The 18980-nt window shown below is 46.0% G+C and overlaps 2 protein-coding genes across 2 annotated transcripts; one reads left to right on the forward strand and one right to left on the reverse strand.

Annotated features, from left to right (window-relative positions):
- Nucleotides 1-54: 54 nt before the first annotated feature.
- On the reverse strand, nt 55-8722 carry LOC122374200 (ethanolamine-phosphate cytidylyltransferase-like; the record flags this gene model as incomplete). Its single annotated transcript, XM_043352809.1, has 7 exons — nt 8704-8722; nt 6455-6529; nt 5052-5189; nt 4428-4540; nt 2825-2891; nt 558-636; nt 55-201 (listed from the first exon to the last, which is right to left on the reverse strand). Coding segments are annotated over exons 2-7 (603 nt in total), but the record flags the coding sequence as incomplete, so codon positions are not given.
- Nucleotides 8723-9222: 500 nt separating this feature from the next.
- Nucleotides 9223-18732, forward strand: LOC122374201 (60S ribosomal protein L18-like). The gene is made up of 5 exons (XM_043352811.1): nt 9223-9317; nt 9430-9516; nt 11517-11723; nt 16428-16550; nt 18523-18732. Exons 1-5 carry the CDS (start codon nt 9315-9317, stop codon nt 18667-18669), a joined length of 567 nt encoding a protein of 188 aa, XP_043208746.1. The 5' UTR covers nt 9223-9314; the 3' UTR covers nt 18670-18732.
- The last annotated feature ends 248 nt before the right edge of the window (nt 18733-18980 follow it).

Genomic DNA, 18980 nt, shown 5'->3' on the forward strand with positions numbered 1-18980 from the left:
CGCTCGCTCTCTCTCTCTCTCTCTCTCTCTCTCTCTCTCCTCTCCCCCCCCCACCTTGGGCGCCCGTCCGGATGAGAACTGGATCAGCTGCCGCGTGGTGGGCAGGAACTGAGTGACGCCCGTCCACGGACTGTGTGCCGTGGCGCCGTGCTCCAGGGACGGCTCCGGCGGCAGGTCAACAGAGTACTCGTCCTTGCCAGTCTGTAAAACAAAGGTCAGGTCAGGTCAACAGAGTACTCGTCCTTACCAGTCTGTGTAACACAGGTCAGGTCAGATCAGGTCAGGTCAACAGAGTACTCGTCCCTCGCAGTCTATATAACATAAGTCAGGTCCATAGATGTCTCGTCCTTGCCCGTCTGTATGTAAAGGTCAGGTCAGGTCAGATCCGATATGATTCACCGAGTAAGTGTACTTAGGTCAGTCACATTTTCATCACAAATTTAGAACAAAAAGCTATATTCGCTAAATATATCAGGTTCACGTGCCATATTCCTCAAGTAAATATGGTCGCTGACCACTGCAAAAGCCTACCCTCCGGACTGGCCCCATGACCTGACCTTGAAGTGGGTCCGGGTCATGAGCAGCATCCGTCCGACCAGGTCGGTGGTGGAGACACCCCGCGTGCGCTGACACTCCCTGAAACGGGGGGGACGAGTTATTGAAGCGGGGAGGGGGGACCCAGCGTACGCTGACACTCCCTGAAACGGGCGGGACGAGTTATTGGAGCGGGGGGGGGCCTCGTGTACGCTGACACTCCCTGAAACGGGGGGACGAGTTAATGGAGCGGGGGGGATGCCTCGTGTGCGCTGACACTCCCTGAAACGTGCGGGGACCGAGGGAGTTAATGGAGCGAGGGGGCCGAAACCCCCCCCCCCCCCCCCCGAAATAAACAGCGGCGGCGACGGAATCAACAGAAAAGATGGTCGAGTATAGAGCTGATAGACTGCACTTGCTGACCTTTCATGTAAGACTAAACATACGGCGAACGTAAACAGAAACCAGTCGTCTTCCTACTTATTTATTCCTACTAGTACTAGTTCAAATTCCTACTAGTTCAAACAATTTCCTTGTGGTGTAGAAAATTCATTTATTTCAAACTCATTCTCGAACAAGTGTCAGAGTACTGTGGAGTGTGGAGCTTTTTCTGACATTTTTGTAGCTCTAAAATGGATTAAATGTTTCATCATAATAAACACAATTATGAATTTCTAGTGCGGTCATTGTTGGACGACACTCGTCATAATACAGATATAATCGACCAATTAATCACCCTGTGTTTAGTGATACTTTGCAAATAAATAGCCAGCAGCTTATCATAGATTCCGCCGAATGACTCAGTGTCATGTTTCGTAGACATAATATTTAACGTTGGGCGAAACTGCCTCGCGAGTGGATCGTCAATAAATATAGGACCAACTGCAAACAATATTTTCCGTGATACACAGAGAAATAGCACCGAAGATCGTGTTCCAGTTAGCTCAACATCATTCCGTGACCCTGTTAGGTCAGAATCTGAACCACCTCCATACCCCTGCAATATCCCTGAAAATAGATGAAAATTATGAAATACTTTTCAAGGCGGAAAATGTTTGCTAGTTTAATGCAGTACATAGACGCTTTGTGTAATTTTAACACTAAAATCGCTCCTTCATACTCTCTGCCCCGTCACATTTGAAGCGTAGTTCGAGGGACCCGTCCTCGCTGAAACCCTGCAATCTGCACTGACAGCTCTAAATCCGCCACTATCAGCACAAACCTTTGTACTGCTGCTGTGTACTCAGTGCTTACCGCGACACGTGCCACCCCCTCCCTGTGGAGGCCCCCAGAGTATCGGTCTTTGGACCGGCATCACGCCACTGACAACCATCCCCGCCCCCTCCACCTCCTTCAACGCTCTCGGGACACCTATCGAGTGATACCGGGTTTTTGACATGCAACTCCCCCCTCCCTTACCCCACTCTTCAGCGCCCCAAGGCCAGTTGAGTGGCACCAAGATTTCGGACCTGCAACTACCCTCCCCTCCCCGCCCGAGGCAGAGTTACCCGCGGCGTCCTGGCTGTGCCCAGGAGTGGGGGAATGACCCGGCCGATGCTCCAATTGTTTAGACCGGACAGTCAGCTGGCCGAGACGGTGACCTTGAGGTGTGACATCATGTCACGTGGGCAGGCGTACTTTGGCATTGTCTATCGACGGTCCTTTATTACCGAGTTGAAAATGGCCCGATGATGTTTACCGTTCGTGAATCTACTGCACGTGCTTTGCAATCCCTGCTAGTGAAAAAGCAGCATTGATGCAATATAATGAAGAGTTTTATCATATAAGGTTTAGCAAAGCAAACCATTCTAAATCATATGAAAAAATCTCATATCAACTACAACAAATAATCGTTGAGCTACAAAAAAGCGAAAAATATATGAGCTGAGGCCTGGGGTACACTATATATGTATGTACACATTACACAAATCATGCATTTCGATATCGATGACTTTCGAGCTAATGCGAGCACCACCTATTGTGGGCAGTGCCAGGCAGAAGGTGCCAAGGCATGACCAACATCGTGTTCAACGAATAAACCACTTCGTTATCATTTTCTTGTTTGGCAAGGCAAGCCCAGCACGGTCATTTTTTATCCTTAGCACTGCTCTTGATTAGATGTGGATTTAGAGCTGTAGGTAGATGTTCTGATTACAAAATGCGCTTGGCCGCAAATACTCGTAACACTTCCACATAAAATCGGTCACAAAAGGCGAAGAGAGCACTTAACCTCGCACGGGAACCGAACCCAGATAGCTGTCTTACAGCGAGTAGCGTTAACTTTACTCACTTGTATCGGTTGGCCGCCTTGACGATGTGGTAGGTGTCGACTCCCTCGGCAGTCATCGTAATGTCATCTGTCGGACAGTTAAGGGGGAAGGGTCAATAAGCCAGGGTGTAAGCAATAAACTAACGTAGCGAATAGTGCATATGGGATTTGGCAGGACTGGCTGAGGCTCAGATACAGTAACCGGCTGGTAAATGGAAAATGATTTGTAAACAGAAATAAATATCCACATTTTAACACATTTGTGCACATTATAAATATCCACATTCCCGGAAATAGGTTAAATAGGTAATATATCGAAACATTTGTGAATGCTTGTAATTGTCATCAATATACAATATACAATATACATGCTATCATTGCGCCCATGTACTAGAGCGCAAAACACAGCTGGGTGCACGCATTTATTTGGCTATTTCAGCTCAGGATATCAACACACAATGAACATCAGCTGCCACAATTTCCCTTCCAGATCAATATTCAAAATGTGACGAACCGCTGTAAAGCGGATGTGATTTCATACCGATGATTCAGCTCAGTGATATCTGCACAGCAATGCACCGCTACCGACGCCCCTAATACCCCGATAGTAGACCAACAATCCCCGATTAACAGGCAGTCACGGACAGTGACGGATTACATCGCAGATATAGATAAACTGAGCTAGCATCGACAGTGAGCCTCACCAGATTCAGTCGGAGATATTCATTTATTTATTGAGCACAGTTCAAATGAAGGCTGCGCGAGCGCACTCACGGCTAAATTCCTCCTATGAAACGCTCTTCAGACATTATCTACCGTTGAGTTGGCGGCCATTTAGGATTATTCCGAATAGCCAAACAAACTCAAAACCGCTTTCGTTTTAAAACAGCGACCAAGGCTTTGACGAGCATTTCATAGCATGACAAAATGGTTGACTACTTTTTCATAGGTACGAGCGAAACGGGCAACAAATACATAATGCAATACGTAAAGTTGTGAAGTCTTCCCATCGCTGTAAGTATAAAAATGTCAACAAAAAAAGAACAAAATGCAACTCTGTTTAGCATGTCTGTGAATGGGGAAAACAGAAAAGGCTCGTTCAAAAACCCTATCAATCACCCAATCAACATCTTACGCAAATTTCCTCCAGAGAGGAAAAATTACGCTTGTCAAAATTTCAGAACGCGCTCAACGTCCACAATGCATCCATATAAACGTGCCCTAGTTCACATCCCACCTCCAGGTTTATCCACACAAACGTGCCCTAGTTCACAGCCTACCTCCAGATTTATCCACACAAACGTGCCCTAGTTCACAGCCCACCTCCAGATTTATCCACACAAACGTGCCCTAGTTCACAGCCCACCTCCAGGTTTAGCCATACAAACGTGCCCTAGTTCACAGCCCACCTCCAGATTTATCCACACAAACGTGCCCTAGTTCACAGCCCACCTCCAGGTTTAGCCATACAAACGTGCCCTAGTTCACAGCCTACCTCCAGGTTTAGCCATACAAACGTGCCCTAGTTCACACCCTACCTCCAGGTTTAGCCATACAAACGTGCCCTAGTTCACAGCCTACCTCCAGGTTTAGCCACACAAACGTGCCCTAGTTGGTGCCCTACCTCCGTGTACGCAGAAGTCACACCCGTACTTGTCCAGTGTCTCCAGTGTGGTAACATAAGGGGCCGCTTCCACTACCTCGTCCACCCATTTGATGGCGCGCACCATTTTGTACCTGGTGACACGGTGGAAGGTGGGTCAGGACGTGGTTAGGGAGAAATACCGTCACATATTTCTACCTAACGGCATTTCATAATGTTGTGACGGTATTTCATGCCACCCCGGGGGCGGGGGGCATGAAATACCGTCGCATCATCTCATAGTTACAAACACCATGGCGATATAAGGATAAAACACCGCTACGGCACATAAATAATACATGTGATGCAGTGCGCTACTCGTTTCACTCTAAAGGGCTACCGGAAACATGCACCAGTTCACAACATCCACTTGAGTTTATGCTTTATAGATTTAAAACTCATCGCCCCCAGACAAATATCATGATTGGGGTCACACATAGCTTATTAATGGGAATGTATAAGTTTATAAGTGACTTGGTTTCGTTTCTGCTAAACACAATCCTTCATCCGGAAGAAAAACAAGCACTCAAGACTTGCCTCTAAAAAACCTCACCATTCGCCCCTCCCTCACCTGCGCTTACTGCCATCTCCCGGTGGATCACTGACCGTTCCTCCTCGGTGAACACGGGCGGCCCCTTGTGCTCAGTGACCTCGGCGTCACTGTGCACCCCCACCATCAGGTAGTCGCCCATGGCTTTGGCCTGGCGTAGCGAGTTGGCGTGACCAAAGTGCACCATGTCGTAGCTGTGGAAGAATAGCTTGTTCACATCCATAGGTCGCAAGGGGATCGCAATTTATGAGATATAAGTATTCATTGCTGCGATTTATGAGTGAAAACATATGCGTCAGAAACGGCTCTCGCGTACGATTTTCTGATTGCCGAAAATACGATTTTCTGATAAAAGTATATTCCAACCATAGACAAGTTGCTGATTTAGGGCGTGTACGCAGTCTCCTCGGGCGAGAAACCAGTTGCGTCGTCCGGCCAATCCCGTTCGATAACCGCAGCCCAGCCCCCGCCGACCTCGAACGGTCCGACAACGCCGGACATTGACCGGACAACGTAGGAAATTCGTCGTCCCGGAGACTCCGAACCCGGGGCTAGTCTACACTGGCTGAAGCCTGAAACCGCACAGATAGCGAGCCGCGAACTAAAACCACCAAGACAGCCGACCACCGTGGTTGGTTCTCCTGAGAGCTGCTAACTAACGCCCCAGCGTCTGTCGAGCTCGAACCAGAGACCGGCTTACTGGAACCGGTGGGCTGGGACAGGGGTCAGTGGGCTGGGACGGGGGACGGTGGGCTGGGACAGGGGACGGTGGGTGGGGACAGGGGACGGTGGGCGGGGACGGTGGGCTGTGGGCTGGGACAGGGGACGGTGGGCGGGGGTCTGTGGGCTGGGACAGGGGAAGGTGGGCTGGGACAGGGGACGGCCATCAGACGAGGGAAGTGATCAGCGGTTCAGACCATCAATCAAAGGCCAGTGGGGATATTGCGCAGTAAGATGGCGCCAGTTAAAAAAAAAAACTGAACAAACAATTTACCTACTGCCTACTGGGATTGAATGCCCTTGGTGACATTCACCAATCACCAGGGTAACCACAGGAGTGAATCACCAATGTTATAGAAAAATGTTACCAAAAGATGAATACACAGCCACCACCTCCTCCAATAGTGATACGTTATCAATTAAGATTCTGATTAACTTAGGTCTTTGTCCCTTCACTTCTGGCTTAAAAAATAACACAAAATGTCATCCCGGAGACTAAAAGGAAAAACAAATACACAATGATTGATCAACTCTGTGGCGTGGCTAATGACAATTAGGTACTGAACAAAATTAACACAACAGTTTGGGAACACCTGCATCCTCCCAACTCCCACAGTCATCAGCGAATCACAAGCTGATGGCATGCCAGATATATTCATGCTTGGTTCACAGGACATGCTGATTGGCTAGTCAGCACACCACTAATTCTTAAATCAATGAGAATTGCACAGATGCTTACCAGCCATCGCACCACACCCGAACTTGCTTCTTCTCAGGTTTTTGTTCTGAGCCAGACATGATTACTGGTTAATGCCTGAAAAGAAGGCACCATTATTTAAAAAACAGCAAAATCAATGACTTGCACCATAGCAAACATATACCTAATTGTTCAAAGTTTATGACAGCAAAAAGGGGTTAAAGCCAGGCAGAGCAGTCAGCAGATTAAAATTTGATCAAATGTATGCCGATGAGCCCAATCTAAGTGTGGAGCCTTGCACATCTAGGTGTTCTAATTATTTCAAAGTAACTGGAAATTTAGTCTTCAGTTCCTTGTCAAACATTGCCTACCACACAGTGAGATGAGGGCTGTACCTGCACGGCAGGGAACATGCGTACCTAGGTACCCAAGATGATTAATGAGCCAGTTCAAGTAACAATACAAATAAAGTTAATAAAAATATAATCAAAATATGTAATTTAAATACAGAATTCTAGACCCCAAGATCAAGAAAACCATTTAATTTTGACCATTGGGTGCAAAAAGGCGATTTCACCAATTCCATCGAACACCGACACGACCCATCCAGGGTTTATACAAATCAGTAGGCGGAACTATGGTCATGAGTACCCAAATATAGGAACGTTCCCATTTTTGGGAACGGAGTTCCCAAATATGGGAACGGGCGTTCCCATTTATGAGAACGGAAGGCAATTTTTCGGCCGTTCTCCCACTAAAACTCAAAAGTGCATCACGTCTCAAAAAAGTGCACGCTGATTTAAGTATCTACTAAATCTCCATAAAGTTATCTTTAATCTGACCGTGGAACAAGGAAATTGACCGTGGAATGATATTTTTAATGATTTTTTGAAAATGACAGAATGGTGGAAATATGGGTTATACGACATTTAACATGCAATTTTAAGGAAAATGAAGCATATTTTAGTTTGAGGTAAAGTATAATAATTTTCGCCTGGTTATGAACTTTCATACTATCGACACCAGATGCTGACAAATGCAAGCGAAGACGCGGACGGTCCCGAGGTAATATTGTTGACTTTTGTGTCGGGGCGGACGACCGCGTGGAACGTAAGTGAATTTACCGAGCTACTGTTGTAAACTCAGTTTAAGCGGTTGAAAATTATCCAGCTGTATTTTATCATCCCGGAAAGACATATTTTATTTGGATGCTAGCTGTTTAGAGTTGTTTTATAAGGAGCGTCGTGAGCGTGGTTTTTGTCTTCCGTGTTTCTAAGCGTGATCGTTTTGGGGGAATTTCTCTTATATAGCTCGCTCTGTGTGGCTTATTTATAATTTTTATGCTGATTTCGATAATTCCTCGTGCCCATCCTACCAGGCCTTTTGCCACTTACACTCATCAAGAAAGGAAAAAACTAGATTTTCATTGGGACTAGGTGTTTTGAGGGTGTAACATATTCAGCGTTCCCATTTTTGGATACTTCCTTGCACTCGTCAACTATCGGTGATAAACAGACAGGTGCTTGACATGTCTCCACCCTCAGCGCGGACGGTGGATATAGGTATGGAAGACCTTGTTGAACATCGCTGAGCGTTGTGAATTACGTAATCCTGCAGAGGGGGGCGTGCCCGCTGCGAGATCGACGGGAATAAAAACGCAGAAGACTGGGCGAAACATGCGACGGTCTTGCCGGAAAGGTCATCTGATGATTGTTGCGTTAACAATAATTTGCGGCGTTGGACGTGATGCTTGTTAATGAAAAGAGCCCCTGAAAGGCGTCGGTGAAATCGTTCCCAATTTTGGGTACGCCGTTCCCATAATAAGGAACGCTTGCAGCGCCAGTGTACGAGAGCGTTCCCAAATTTGGGCTCGCGGCCCGGATGATGGACTGCTTTAGAAATAGAGGAACGATTTGAAACTACGATGGGCCTTACAATATCAAACTCTTTCCCAACAATATTGAGACAAATATCAGGCGGTTCACGATCGTTTTATATTTTTTTGACGTCATTTAACGGTTCTTTTTCTTGTTTTAAATAATGCCTACATGGCGTTCCCATATTTGGGTTTATCGTTCCCAAACATGGGAACGAAAATGCGTTCCCGAAAATGGGTACGCTTGACCATAGTTCCGCCTACTGAAATCAAGATTCCTATAAATAGGCAAGATAAGCCAAGATCATCTACATAAACCAATGTACATAAAAACACTTCCAACACAGCTCAGCAACTATCCAAGGCCACATATATAGCCAACCAATAGCCAACCAAGTAGCCAACTATCCACAACTATCGGTCCCCTGTGTCCAATATAGCCTTGTGTCCAATGTTGTAATAGGTCGCGACTTGAAGCAGTAATGAAACATGCTCATTAGGTCTAAAATACCTCGTTCTGTAATAGCTCTCTTACCCTTATGATCAGAAATCGATCGTCTTGTCCTTGTCGGTCTTGTCAAATGTCTGAAGCGCGCCAGATACATAGACAAGCAATAATCAAGTTTAAAAAATAAAATAAAATAGGAATTCAAAATATAGATTTGTATAATCTTGTATTGTTTTCCAGTTTTTTTAAATTTAAGCAGAAGATCCGCTTTTGATAGCTTTTGAGAGGACCAAAAGATACAAAAAATGTTTTTTGCGTCGATTTAGATGCCCATTTTTTATATCTATGTGCCCATTGCTAAAAGGTATATGTTCAAAATGCGAATGGTTCTGTTGAATAAATTTTTACCTTTCGAAAATGAGATTCTTAAGATTTAATTTTATTGAATTACCATTAAAATTGGTAATATCTGACAAAAACAGAATTGTATCAGGAAAGGCCTAGAAATATTTTATTAAATCTAAAAGGCGGCGCTGCCGAAACCTCCTTTCCTGTGAAATTACACAGATCGGTGCAAGATGGTGTGTAAACATTCTAATATTGTGTATTTGTAGTGATGAATAATGAACATGTTTTCAACAAATTGAACCTTCCTCTATCCTCTGTTGCTTGACTCGTGGTTTTTTGTTACAGGGCATCGATCTTTGTCATAAACACGACCGCAAAAGTCGGCGCACTGAGCCGAAGTCTCAGGATGTTTACCTTCGTCTGCTGGTTAAGGTAAGTGTTTTGTCTGCTGGGTTAAGTAAGTTTTATTGCTACAGAATTATTAAATTTGCACTTTGTAGTATATGCAGTTCTCGCTATGTTCCGGAAGTTGATCTATTTTTCAAGCATAAATTTTGCAGATTCTTACACTATTTGTCTTCCTGAATTCAAATATCAGTTGGTGACTTACCAGGGAAATAAGCTAGATTTGGAGTTTTCTATTTTATGATCCTTTGACAGCACTGCCTCCTATAGGGTCATGTACAAAGGAAAACCAGTGAAAACCAGTGAGGGTCTAGACCTTTACCTAACAAAAGACACGATTCATATTGCCAGAATCTACTTCTCAATGCTAAATGATATGGAAAATATCATGAATATGCTTAAATGGGCATTAACTTTCAATTTATCACAATAATGCCAACGGTATTTCCAACATCGAAATTACGCTACTGATGCCGTTTAGATGTTTACTTACACGCCATCTGTGCGAAGTGCAGCAGAACTGTAACGTTATAAAGTGATCTAGAATTCCAATAAAATAGGAAGAATAAATACATTGAAAATAAAATAGGTATGGCCTCATAAAACTAAAGCCTGATGCACAACCACTTAACCTAATAATATTTGACTTACCATTGCCAGTGATCTCTCCTAAGGCATTGCATTTGGCACTGCACTGCTACGCCCTGAGTACTGGGCAAAACATGTTTCTTTACAGTTTGTGCAGCATTTTAGTGCACTTTAATCTCTAATCTTATACATAATTGGTGCAGGCAAGGCTATCTATGGTGCATAAAGCCATGCTGTGTGTAGCTGCGGTATAACTAACACTGATACAGGAGAACCTATAAATATTGTTTTGGGGGTAAATTCATGGAATTTCAGCATTTTGAAGGCAATTGCTATGAAATCTGACAAGGAGAATACGATTTCAGTCATCAAAAAGTCATTCGGATCTGGTATGATCCAGATCCTGGCCCGAAAACCACTTGGACCGCCTGTAGATAAATTGTTCCACCTTAAAAGTTTTGTGATTGGTGGATAAATTAACAAGGAAAAGATTGGTCCTGAAATAGTGCTCAGCCCCAGTGGCGTACGCACATACAGGACATTCCGTGCATGCCCTGTCCCTTTGGCTCATCGTCCCCGGCGCCCTCAGTGACTGGCGCCCCTCTGTCCAGTGTTGGCGCTCCTCCATTCGATAGCGGCGCGCTTCTAGTTGATGGCGAAGCCCCTCTGTCCAGTATTGGCGCTCCTCTGGTGATAGTGGCGCCCTCCTAGACGATATGGTGGGCCGGTGGCGCCCCTTTGTCCAGTATTGGCGCCCCTCCAATCGATAGCGTCGCGCTCCTAGATGATGGTGGGTGGCGCCCCTCTGTCCAGTGTTGGCGCCCCTCCAGTCGATACCCTGGTCCTTCGCAAATTCCTGGGTACGCCACTGCTCAGCCCCCTGTACAACATACTGAAATATGACTCCAAACTATGAGGAAATGTAATCAACAAGACAATACAAATTAACTTACCAAGTGAATAAGTTTTCTACATCTCCGTATAAAATCAGCCTATTTTCTGAAACACTATCTTTTGTTTGATAAATATTTACAATATTCAATTGTGAGAAAAATATTTCTGCCTGAGCAGCAGGATGAGCGTTATTTTTAGCATATCAGGTGATATTTGGGGGATCTATTTTTGATGCTGTTGGCAAAAAAGGATCAATGTTAAGCTCATGTTTAGGACTGATTTCTTCATTTGAGAAACATTTTGTTCTTATTTTTTCCAGTGTATAATAACTTGTTAATGTATTGGCTTTTAGAACATTTAGGTTTATTTTTTCTATTTCTGATAGAAATGAGCAACAGGTTATTCTTCATCCTTCTAATAATCTTAGAACATCCCCATTAAACAAAATGAGTAAGCTTAGATACAACACCATAATACCAAGTGCCCTTCTTCGAACCTAACCTCTGATATAAAACGCCTGCTGACCGGCCCGTTCCTTCACGCAGCTGTACCGGTTCCTGGCGCGCCGCACGGGCGCCAAGTTCAACCGCATCATCCTGAAGCGTCTGTTCATGAGCAAGATCCACCGTCCGCCGATGTCGCTGGCGCGCATCATCCGCTTCATGAACAAGCCGGAGCGCGAGAACCGCATCGTGGTGGTGGTCGGCACCGTCACCAACGACGTGCGCATCTTCAAGGTGCCCAAGATGACGGTGAGTGCCACGACGAGAGGGGAGAAGGGACGGGTGGGAAGAGAGGAGGAGTGGGAAGAGGGAGGAAGAATGAGACAAGTGGGGAGGTGCTGGGTACGGGCGCGTAATGAATGACACTGCTGTCGACACACTTTAAAACGCTTACGTTTGTGGTTGGTAAAGAACCATCAGTCGGCGCACCCCTATAATTCCCTATGAAACAAGTAAACCTTACAAATGGAGCGCAGTGGGTACCCGGTAACCTCTTGACGTGCTGCACTGGAATGGGTTGTTGCACGGGTGGAGAATGTTTGAAAAGGTTACCCCGGCCGGCGACCGAAAGTCAGAAAGACGATGATGCTCAAATATTTGTCAACGGTTATCAACAAACCCCTATTCTGTGGCATAGAATAATGGATGTCTGTGTACGTTTTTAGGGAAAACTGGTGCACGCAGGTGCGGAAGATTTCGTAATTGTAACAACAATTTTGCAACACGCCTTAAAATTTCGGACGCATGTCACCTAGTGCTAGGTCAGGTCATCAGGTCAAATTTGCTGGATGATCGTTCTAAAAATGCCATCATGCCCTTTGCAAAGCTTATTCGGTGGAAGTTGCAATCTTCCCACACAAAACAAAATGTCAAATTTGACCGTTTTGACCCTCTTATTGATTTGAGCTCGCACCTGAAATATTATTCGCGACCGAGCCTTAAACGAGTAATCGAATGTTTTGTTTGCAGTATTTAAGCTCCGTTATGTTCATGAACTGTGAGAAAAGTTGTCGGAGAACGCTAAAATCAGAGAAATTTGGCTTTTGATGATCTATGATGATTGTATAATTGAGCTTGCCTAAAACATGACCAGATTTCTCTGGTCACGTTTGTCGCCCTTTCAAACGTCGTTCCGCTTCTCGCCTCGTAGCCCAGTAGCCGAGTTAGAAGGAGTGTGAAAAGCCCACCTCTCGACTCAACGTGTTGCGATTAGGCCACCACCCTGGCGCGGGCTAAGTTGGGGGAGCCTTGAGCCCCAGCAGCTCGTCCTTCTATCTCACTGATATTACCCTCGTCCTGTCTTGTGATGTTATTACAGTGCCATCTTACGATAACGGCCCTTAAATATGATTTACTTCTGTTTGATGAAACATGTCGGGCTCCGCGATGAAAAGACTTAAAAAACATAGAAGCTCCAAAATGAAAATAAGTAAATTTTCAAGACCTTTTCAAGGTAGATAAGAATAATGAGAGACACTTTTATAGGTGGCAGTTTTTTCGTATGGAGACAGCTTTTAGGATTTACAAAAGTGGAAAAAGTTACCCCGGCCGCGCCGGGGTCGGCTGAAAGTTACCCCGGCCACGGCCGGGGTGGCCGGGGTAGGTTCTCCACCCATGGTTGTTGGTAAGCGCTGGGGGGGGAGAGAGAGCAGGATGGGCAAGCTGTGCTGGGTTTCATCTCAATTCTGTTAAACTGAGAGAGGAATGGCCGAAACGAAGTATGACAGTCTGTTCTCGTTTGTCCGTTCGACCTTGTCCGCACGTGAGAATCCATTCCTGAACAGGGGCAGTCGAGGCTGGAGGATCAACTGGGTTTATTGTTTATTGTTTATTGAACACTTAAAAACTCATCCATACAACATGGCTATTCTTGAGTTCGTGTCATAGGAGGTGAAAAAGTAAATACAAGGGGATGGTGACGCAATCAAGCACACATACAAAAAAATACATAGCCCACAAGCACGCATACTTTCTAAAATTGGCCCAGACGCCGTTTCACATTCCTTTTAAAAGCGCCCGGTGGCTGCTCCCTGACAGCGAGAGGCAGGGCATTGAAAGCCGACACAGCACGGTACAAAAATCTCCTTCGGCCGGACTCGGATCTTATCCGTGGAAGAGCGAGGTCTGCGTCCTGCCGTGTGTTGCGCTCTCTCCCCTCTCCTACTGTGGAGAGCTGCTGGGCGATATCCTGAGGAGCGCCGGTCACCAACATGCGCTTGAGTAGGCATAGAGTGTGGTAAGTCTCCAGTTCACGAGCCGGGAGCCAGGTGAGAGTTCTGAGTGCGTCACTCACGCGGTCATGCTTGCGCCGCCCCGTGATAACTCGTGCACCGAAGTTAATTACCTTTTGAACACGAGACATGTTTTTGGCGACCGCAGTACCATAGACACTGATACAATATCTCACGGTTGACAGAACCAATGCGTTGACAATAGTGATGAGAGTCTCTTTCGGTAGTCTATATCTGGCATGACTAAGACCTATAAGAAGACCAATGCATCGTCCGACAAGCTGATCTATATGGTACTCGTAAGACAGTGTGCGGTCCATCACCACGCCCAAGTTTTTGACGCGATCACTCTCGTGGATGGTACTGCCGCTCACGGTAAGGGTAACAGGCGGAACACTTCGTAACATTTGGCGCGTACCCAAAACTATAAGCTGCGTCTTACTGGAGTTCAGTTTCAAGGAATTTTGCATAAACCAGCGATGCAGGGTGTTAAGTGCACACTAGAGTTGCAAAGTTTTCCCTATGGGCTGCTACCGGCACCGCCCCGCCCAACAAAAATTTTCTGGGATACCGGCATGCTACCACGCCCCAAGTAAAAACACCGCCAAATTACCGGCATACTAAAAAACCTGCATTCTTGATTCTGGCTTACCCCTACATGAGATGCCACATTTTGGCAATTTCAGTTACCGCCCCACCCAGCAGCCACCCATTGTCCAACCAAAACTCCAGCAGTCTGATTTTGGCTGAGTTGGCCCCACAAATACCACAATTTTGAAACTCAATTCCAGTTTGCAGCTGTTAAAATATCACCTGTAATCAAAGAGGTATTGCCTACAAAAAGCCTACACACATTCATCAAAAAAGCAAGGTCAAAAAGAACTTGAATTACTGAAATGTGTTCCTGAAGACTGCACAGTGAGCAGCAATCACATTTACCACAAGCGTTCTTATTTTCCACATTGCCCTAAAATGAACTATAGCTAGTCATAAATCACAATATAAAAAAAAACTACAGATTTGGCCATGTTCCTAACTGAGGAAGCGAGATTAACATCCGCTTTTTCCTATCCGCCATGGCTTGTTGGCTCGTGAGTAAGATACGAATCATGTAAAAATATGTGTTAATAACTCACTTGTCCTGAGAAGTCACTAAATAATATGTATAAAAACGATATAATATCCTATCCCATCTCAAACGCGGGAACAAACACAAGGTTATAAAGGATCGAAACAGATGCGCCATAACACAGTTTTTAACCAGCTGATTAAAACACTGCAAAAAAGTTTTAGGACTGCAAACTACTGCCTCGTGAATGATTTCTTTTCTTTTTTTGAAAAAAAATCATCCAACACGATATTAAAATCCAATAAAATCAACACTGTGAGTGTTATTCACTACAAGAAAATCCACTTCTCTTGAGTAATTTAACCAAAAGGGCATATGAATAAATATTACGTCATCAGCTTACATCCTTTTTTTAGGGGACAGAGGATCTTAAAAGTCAATCCTTGGTTGCTTGATCAGCTGATCATATAGCGCCACTTTGTATTCATTTGGTCTGCATGTTGTGTTTTCTTGTAAAGATCAGACAAAATGCCAGTTTAATTCATTTTCATTTCATTTTTGGACCGAAGTTAGGCTCAGGGCTTCCTAATACCTGCGTTTTCAGCTGGATTTTCAGTGCCAAATTCTTTGTAGAGTATCTCAGACCACATCTCACGACTCAAGGCCAGTTTCCAAACAATGTGTTTTGTGTTTTGATTCTGCCTTTTGCCTATAGGGAATGTTGCCATTAACATTAATTTATTTTATTGTATTATACCTATTACCTACCATTAAACTTACTAATCGGTTGTACTTTTGCAACATGAATGAGTATTCTTCCTTTGATAGACCATAGATTCTTGACAATTCTTATTAGAGCCAAACCTGTGAAATGCTGAGGTTCATATGTACAATTACCCTTAGCAATGGAACTTCTACCACAAAATGTATTTTGCAGTGGCTAAGATTGCTGTTATTACAATTCAATAAATCAATAGCCTCTTAGTGTCCAAAGTTTGGATCATATGCTGATATTTTTTTTTTTTGGTGCAAAATCAAAAATACCGGCAATCGGCATGCTACCGGCAGGATATGCCAAATACCACGAAAAAACCTGCGGTAGTGAAAAATTACCGGCATGCCGGTAGTGCGGTAGGGAAATTTTGCAACTCTAGTGCACACTCCATGCGATGAACCAGTGATGCGATGTCATTTGGGTTAGCTGATATTGGGTATTTCTACCTTGCAGAGGCATGAGCCTTGCTTTTGGCTGTTACAGGCAGGGCTGCGGAGTCGATGGATTTTCGGCAACTCCGACTCCGACTCCGACTCCGGCTTTCAAAAACCAGCTCCGACTCCGACTCCGACTCCGGGCAGAATTGTCGACTCCGACCGATTCTAACTCCCGACTCCGACTCCGCAGACTTAGCGGGGCTGCGGAGTCGACAGATTTTCGGTGACTCCGACTCCGGCTCGGGTTTCTAAAATCGACTCCGACTCCGACTCCGGTCACAACTGTCGACTCCGACCGACTCCGACTCCGACTCCGCAGCCCTGGACGTATTTATTTTTCCAACACCTCCACCTTCAGTTACCATCGGCGTGTCGCCGGTGTTACTCTCCCTGCCGCGTGTTTGTCCCCCCTGCTGACCCTGCCCCCCCCCCCTCCGCCAGGTATGCGCCCTGCGCGTGACGGAGCAGGCGCGCGCGCGCATCCTCAAGGCGGGCGGTGAGATCATCACCTTTGACCAGCTGGCTCTGCGCGCGCCCACCGGCAAGAACACGGTGCTCATGCAGGTACGAGAGGCGAATACGTTCGGATTCTTTCCCTTAATTTCACCGAATGCATGAAAAGGTACGATACGATACATTTACAAACGATGGATCACCTGCGATACGATACGATCTAACTTGAGACATGGTACGGCTGGATCTGGTATATTTTAGGCACGGGCAGACTTAATATTGTATCACGATGCGAATAAGAATGTTACTGTCAAATGTCGTACGGTGGCGTATGCTATAGATCGGGTACGATACGAAAACGATTATTGCGATGCGATGGGATCAATCGTATGGTCAGCACAATGAGATCGGGTCAGGTTGACAAGTTGTCCAGAATTGGAGGATCAAAAGCATGCGATAGCATGCTTTTGCATCCGGAAATTCCCATTGGTGGGTCGCTGAAAAAAGTTCGGCTGAACCTGTTTGTCAGTGAGTGTGTGAGTTTGTCCAAGCTTTTTTGGACCTGGAGTCAAAATGGGTGGACCGATCGGGACGAAAGTGGGACCGTTTGATTCGTCTCCGGCGAGGTAAACTTTTGGTGCTGGCCTCGGTTCGCTCGGTGCTTCGTGGCACATGCTATTCCGCTTCAAAGTTTCGGTGACACGAAATTTTTTGTCAAGGCTACAGGTCAACTCGAGGCAAAGCCATACTGGCGGGACACATCGGTAACACCTTGAACCAGTTTCCAGCGGGGTCACCGTCTGCGAGGGGTGCAGGCTGCACGTGCTGGGGTCGGAAAACCGTTTTGACGTGAGGTCCTCTGGCTCAAAGAAATTTTAAGCTATCAACCTCAAAATCGGTTCAATGGTAGTCCCAGGCAAGGCCTCCAAAATAATGCACATTTGGTTGAGCAAAACTCTGTGGCGCATGAGCTATGCACGTGCAAGCCGATTGCACCCCTTCGTACGTTGCCACGCCTGCAGGGTAAACGGCAGCTCTAACTGGTTCAAAACTTGCAGGTCATAAGAAGAATACATTTGATCACGACATTCCGGCGAGATAATATCCGAGGGGTGCAAGCTGCGCGTGCGGGGGGCGGATAACGGTTTTGACGATGGATCCTCTGATCCCGGGAAACGTCGAGCTAGCGACACAAAAGTCGGTACACTGATAGAACTAGACACACGCTACAGGATGTTATGAAAATGCCTGCACTGTGGTGCCTGGGACATGAACTATGCACGTGCAGTTAATTCATATCTTACTGTAGGTAGATCTCCACATGAATATCACGTGCTTTCAACTTCAAGCATTTCATGGATGTTTCAGTTGGGTTTGCAGTCCATACCCTAATTCAATATACCCTGGTCCATACTCAGTTCGGCCTTGCTCAGTTCCATTCCTCCAATTCTGGCCCAAGGCAACGCACGAGCGCTGCCGGCATCTAGTCAGTACGTTATGATTGCGTGATCCGATGTCTGGTTCTACGTTATACGTTGGTGTCCGTGCTCTCGTGTTCCACCTCGCTGCAGCCCGAGTCTGGTCCCGGTAATGTCTGAGGTCGGTGATTACCATTGATGCAGGGGAAATTGTGAATCTCTTGGAAAAACGTCTGTGTATGTCGCCTCGGTTAGTTGGTTGTTACGTGAACACTTTTAAAGGAGGTGACTTTTTTAATGAGATTGTCTGTATTGATGTGCCTGCGTTGTTCTTACCTTTCATTGGCTTACAGCGGCTGCATAGCCCCTCGATCCTTTGTGGTTACTTATTGACGTAATTAGAGAGTAAGGACGCATTCTCTCAGTGTCATGACTTAAATGTTCTGATTGCCTCGTAGTTTACGGCCGTAGACGCTGACTAGGTCGTTCTCTCGTCTCACCTTCTTTAAACTTCTAGTGTACAATGATTTCATATGCCGTGATTTGATCTCATTTTTCACATCACCTACCTTCTGAGTGTATGAACGTCGCCAGCTCAGTGCCACACGTTGTCCTCGTCCCAGGAGACAGTGGCCATCACCCCCCCCCCCCCCCTCTGTCCACAGGGTCGCCGCACGGCCCGCGAGGCCAACAAGCACTTCGGCCTGGCGCCGGGCGTGCCGCACAGCCATACCAAGCCGTTCGTGCGCAGCAAGGGCAGGAAGTTCGAGCGCGCCCGCGGCCGGCGCTCCAGCTGCGGCTACAAGAAGTAGTCGGATCACTCTGTACCGCGCCACCGCCCCCAAAGTTGTCCAATACATGCCACCAGACAGCGACAGAGGAGTTTGGAGTTGCCGAGTTGAGTTACAGAGCTGTGATGAGGTGGTTTATAAGGCACGGGACTGTGTGCGAATTGAGACGTGAGGAAGTGAGTTGGGAAAACGCAATGCATGAGTGGCCGGAGCGGTGTTTCACGGGACGCTGCTACCGCGCTGCTTTTAAATTCCGCGAGCTGACGTCTTTGGAGTAAAGCGCAGGGTACCGAGATGAACGGAATGATTCAAGGTCTTTTAAATTAGAGGGC

Source organism: Amphibalanus amphitrite, unplaced genomic scaffold (genome assembly GCF_019059575.1).
Source record: "Amphibalanus amphitrite isolate SeventyFive unplaced genomic scaffold, NRLGWU_Aamphi_draft 001618F_arrow, whole genome shotgun sequence".
Taxonomy (NCBI): Eukaryota; Metazoa; Arthropoda; class Thecostraca; order Balanomorpha; family Balanidae; genus Amphibalanus; species Amphibalanus amphitrite.